At 32.2% G+C, this 4,827-nt stretch overlaps 1 protein-coding gene across 1 annotated transcript; it reads left to right on the top strand.

Annotated features, from left to right (window-relative positions):
* The first annotated feature begins 701 nt into the window (after positions 1-701).
* LOC120282540 (amino acid transporter AVT1I-like) lies at positions 702-2,969 on the top strand. Its single transcript, XM_039289369.1, has 3 exons — positions 702-897; positions 1,128-1,735; positions 2,415-2,969. The coding sequence occupies exons 1-3, from the start codon at positions 714-716 to the stop codon at positions 2,925-2,927; spliced, it is 1,305 nt and encodes a 434-aa protein (XP_039145303.1). The 5' UTR covers positions 702-713; the 3' UTR covers positions 2,928-2,969.
* Positions 2,970-4,827: the final 1,858 nt, after the last annotated feature.

Below are 4,827 nucleotides of genomic sequence, written 5' to 3'. Positions count from 1 at the left end.
TAATAGACATAAAAAGGCATGTCTAACCCATGTGTATTTAAATAAAATACAACTAAAAGTAGACTTAAACGAGATGCATATATAAAGCATAAAAATAATAATCATGGATTATAAATTGCAATTCAGTATCTCAAAATTCGTTTATAAAATTTGACTTTCACAAATACAAATATTAATTAATAATAGTCCATAGAAAGACTAATACATAGTATAAATTCCAACCATTGACTCCTTATACTTGCGCTTTAAAATTTAAGACTAACATCGGATATTATTTTTTTCATTTTGTGAATAAATATAGGATATTATCTTCACAATCAATTTTAATTGATCACATATTCACGAACAGTTGCTCTCTTGCGCCGATTGAATGATAGCTGAGACAAGATAGACATATTTTCATTAATTGATCACGTGTTAGCTAAGGTGTTTATATTATTACCGCATGAAGTACACCAGTATAAAATATAAAACTTTAATTAAAAAAAATTCAATTAAGATAAAAAAAAAAATGAAAAACAGTCCCATGTAAAACCATTGATTTCCCTATCAAATCGCCGCACATTTTGAAAAGTCACAACTCACAAAGGGCATTGAAATCACTTTTTGGATATATATATATATATATATATATATATATATATGATTTTCTGGAGACGCATATGCATATAAAACCAAAGGCTTTGAGTAGTATGGTAGAGCCTTCAGAAAGGATGGTAGGTGTGAAGCATGAAGAGGATTGTGGCAATGAATATGTCATGGTAATCAAGCATGAAGATGCCAGCATGGGAGAACCTCTTCTTCCAAAGCATGCTTATAATGATGATGTGTCCAAAACCAACTTTCAAGGTGCTTCCATGGCTAGAACTTGTCTCAATTTGGCCAATGCTATGTCAGGTTACTTTCCTCTCTCTCTCTCATAAAACCTGATGCAATTTTATCTCTTTTGAGCTATATATGTTTACTGTGTTGTATGAAAACTATATCATTGATAGATAGATAGATATATATAGACTCTGATTTACAAGACAACTTGTTTATATATACATAGAAATTAACAAGTCAAGAATCAAGTTACAGATGCATTATGAAACTCAACTCACATATTTAATTTTGTATTATTATAGGAGTTGGAGTGCTATCAATGCCATATGCACTCTCACAAGGAGGGTGGTTAAGCATGGCAGTGTTTTTCATGGTAGCAGGGATATGCTGCTACACAGGAATACTCATTCAACATTGCATGGAATCCTCACAAAGAATCAAGACCTATCCAGACATTGGCCAACATGCTTTTGGAAACAAAGGGAGAATAACCATTGCCTGTTTCCTCTATCTAGAGCTATACCTTGTTGCTGTTAGTTTTCTAATACTTGAAGGTGATAACCTGAACAAGCTTTTCCCAGACTTGATCAGTTTAACAATATTAGGATTTACCATCCAAGGGAAACAGATGTTTGTGATCCTAGCTGGTTTGGTTGTCTTGCCTACTACTTGGTTGAGAAATTTGGGTGTGCTTGCATATATTTCAGTGGGAGGTGTTTTGGCTTCAATGGTTTTGCTGGGTTGTTTGTTGTGGAGTGGGTTGACAGATGTTGGATTTCATGAAAGTGGGAGATTGTTCAACCTCAGCGCCATGCCGACTGTTTTAGGGTTGTTCTTTGTGTGTTTCACGGGCCATGCTGTTTTCCCAACACTTCATACTTCCATGAGAGATGGATCTCAATTCTCCAAGGTATTAATTATTCTTTTAAGTGTTTTAAGTAATCTCCCATATGCCCAAATCAAATATCAATTATTGATGTTTATTTTATCAAAAAAAAAAAATTATTGATGTTTATAAATATAATTTTATCTTAAAACAGCAAGGACTATATTTTAATTCAAATATTTATTTTTATAATAAATATATGTGGATAAATCACAAACTCTTATCAACTATTGAATTGGAATCTATTTAAAAATCATAAGAATTTTATCTTAATTTAAATATTCAAAAAAAATTGTGATAAATGTGATAAACTATAAACTTTTGGCCATTGGGTTGGAAACAGTCAAACTCTCGACCTTCCAATTAAGAGGGAAATAAACTGTCACTTTCCTATTGTTGGGCTTTTATAAATAATAGTTATATTTTAGATTGAAATGACTCCAAAAAAAAAAAACTAATGATATTCCAAGATGATGAAAATAACTCATACTTAATTAATTATTGTAATTATATTAATATAATTTTTAAGATAGTTTAATACTTAGTCATGGATCTAGTGGTTTTAAATATGAAAACAGAGGAAGAGTTTTATTGAATATGAAGTGCATGAACTGAATATATATATTAATGTTATCTTCATACTTTTTTATAATTATAATTAAGAAATATCTTATGTATTTTACTCTTAATTAATGATTGACAGGTTCTACTTATATCCTTCACTCTTTGTACGATGATTTATGGACCAATGGCAATATTCGGCTACCTCATGTTTGGAGATAATTTAGAGTCACAAGTTACATTGAATTTTCCTAGTGGGAAAATATATACAAAGATTGCAATTTACACAACAATAGTGAATCCTTTGACAAAATATGCGTTAACAACTACACCAATTGCAACAGCTATTGAAGAATCTCTTGGATGGAATACAAATAGATCAACCAGTATTTTCATTAGATCTTTATTGCTAATAAGCATAATGTTGATTGCATTAACAGTACCATTCTTCGGGTATCTCATGGCTTTTATTGGTTCTTTTTTGAGTGTTACGGTTTCAGTGATAATACCATGTATTTGCTACATCAAGATATACCAAAATTTTAGAAAAAATTGGCTTCATAAGAGTATCATTATAGGGATTATTTTGTTTGGGTTTATAGTTGCTTTAGTTGGTACCTATACTTCGATGGTTGATATTATTAATAGTTTGTAATTTTTATGGTCAACTATGTGTCATATTTCTTGTAATATAAACTGTTAGTTTTATGTATGGTTAATTGTGAAATAAAATATGGGTTTGCTCATTGTAATGTCCTATTTTATACTTTGCACTTCCTCCATGTTTTTTTTCTTTAAATTAATGTGGATTATGTAATCTTCTCAAAATAAATTTATTTCTAAATATTTTTTATATTATTGTTAAATATATTATGCTCGTTTTTATACACGCGCACGCACACACAATATTATATATTTTATATCATTGTATCATAATAGGCTCTCTCACATGACCTCTTAAGTTCAAGAATTTGTTACATCATTAACATTAATTTATTTTTAGCTTCCTAATAAAATTAAAGCTCATATTCTTATAGTCTCAATAGATCGTTACAAAGTATTATTAATAAGAAAAATACTCATATAAGTAAGCCTGCAGTCCTTCAATAACTAAATCTTTGTCACCAGAGTATACAAACTCCAATACCTGCAACGATATTCAAGCATCTTATTTAAATAAGTTTGTTTTCAAAATCCATATACCATATCATTTGAAATTATGATCATGAATTTGGAACTTTTAGAGAAAAAAAAAATAGCTTCAAATACAACCATCTGCATACTGAAAACTTTCCTCAACTATTAACTTATTTTTTTTTTGATAAAGAGGAGCTCAGCAGCTAATTAATTGCAGAAAGAAAAGAAAAAAAAACAAAACAAAAGCCAAGACGGCCAAAACTGGGGGCACAGAACAAAGCCTAACCCAGAGATAGAAAATAAGAAGCTAAAGCTAACAAACAGAGAGGATAGATCAGATACATTAGAAGTTTAAACCAAACTTGTGCACATTTCTCATTAACCATCTTCGGAGCTCTCTGCCTTGGAAGAAAAGAGATAAGTTGTGCAGATTCCCACTAAGAGATGCTAGACATGATGCAATTTTAGCCCAGTTCTTAGGGATAGTAAACAGCTTAACCTCTCCCAAAGACCTCAAAAGATTGCGTATAATCTCCATCGATCTATTCGATCTCCAACAGTGAAGCTGAACACCAAGGTTAACTGATTTGACAATCTCATCATTGGTGATGAACATATGCTTTGCCTTCAAATTTTTTTGGATCATATAGTGTAGAAAAGTCATCATCGCCTCAGTGTCGGCTTCAAGACTAGAGCATGCTCTGAATCTGTAACTACCTGCAATAAGAATTTTGGCATTAGAATCAAATATATAAAAGCCAGCCCCAGCAATAGAAAGTTCACGGTTCCAGAAGGCTGATAAGACCATGAACGGGCTATCAAGGGCTGTGAAGTTATTCAAGATAAGGTTTCTTCCTTGCTGAGATGTCGAAGAGTAATAATACTCTCTTGTATGAGCAACAGCTTTGGAGGCCAGAGACCTGCAGTCCAAATCTTCATTTTTAAATATCTTATTGCATCTGGCGTTCCAGATATACCAAGCTGTAACAGCAATAACTGATTGTGTATAGAGGTCAAGACCAGACATAGATGGGCTAAGCCAACTCCCAGAAGAAAAACCATTCCTGAAATTGAAAGATTTGCCAGTCATATTTTTTACATATTCCCATATGAGTTGAGATTTCTGGCAGAGATACATGAGATGCTCTGCATCCTCATACACCAAGCTGCAGAGAGCACAATTAGTATGAGGACCCAATCGAAGCTGATGTAAAAGGTCATAGGTCTTGATCCCATTATGGAAGAGAAGCCAAAGGAAATGTTTAGCCCTTAGAGCAATCTTAAGTTTCCAGATATGACCCTAGCCATCCCATCGATCTTGATGAACTGCCAATTTAGAAAGATGGGAATAGATAGAAGGCGAAAGTCTGTTCTTTTTAGTCTTAGGGAACCAAACCCACAAATTATTTGAGTCTTGA

This window comes from Dioscorea cayenensis, chromosome 18, assembly GCF_009730915.1.
Source record: "Dioscorea cayenensis subsp. rotundata cultivar TDr96_F1 chromosome 18, TDr96_F1_v2_PseudoChromosome.rev07_lg8_w22 25.fasta, whole genome shotgun sequence".
Taxonomy (NCBI): Eukaryota; Viridiplantae; Streptophyta; class Magnoliopsida; order Dioscoreales; family Dioscoreaceae; genus Dioscorea; species Dioscorea cayenensis.
The sequence above is the reverse complement of the archived record's forward strand: the minus strand, read 5'-3'. Positions and strand labels throughout refer to the sequence as shown.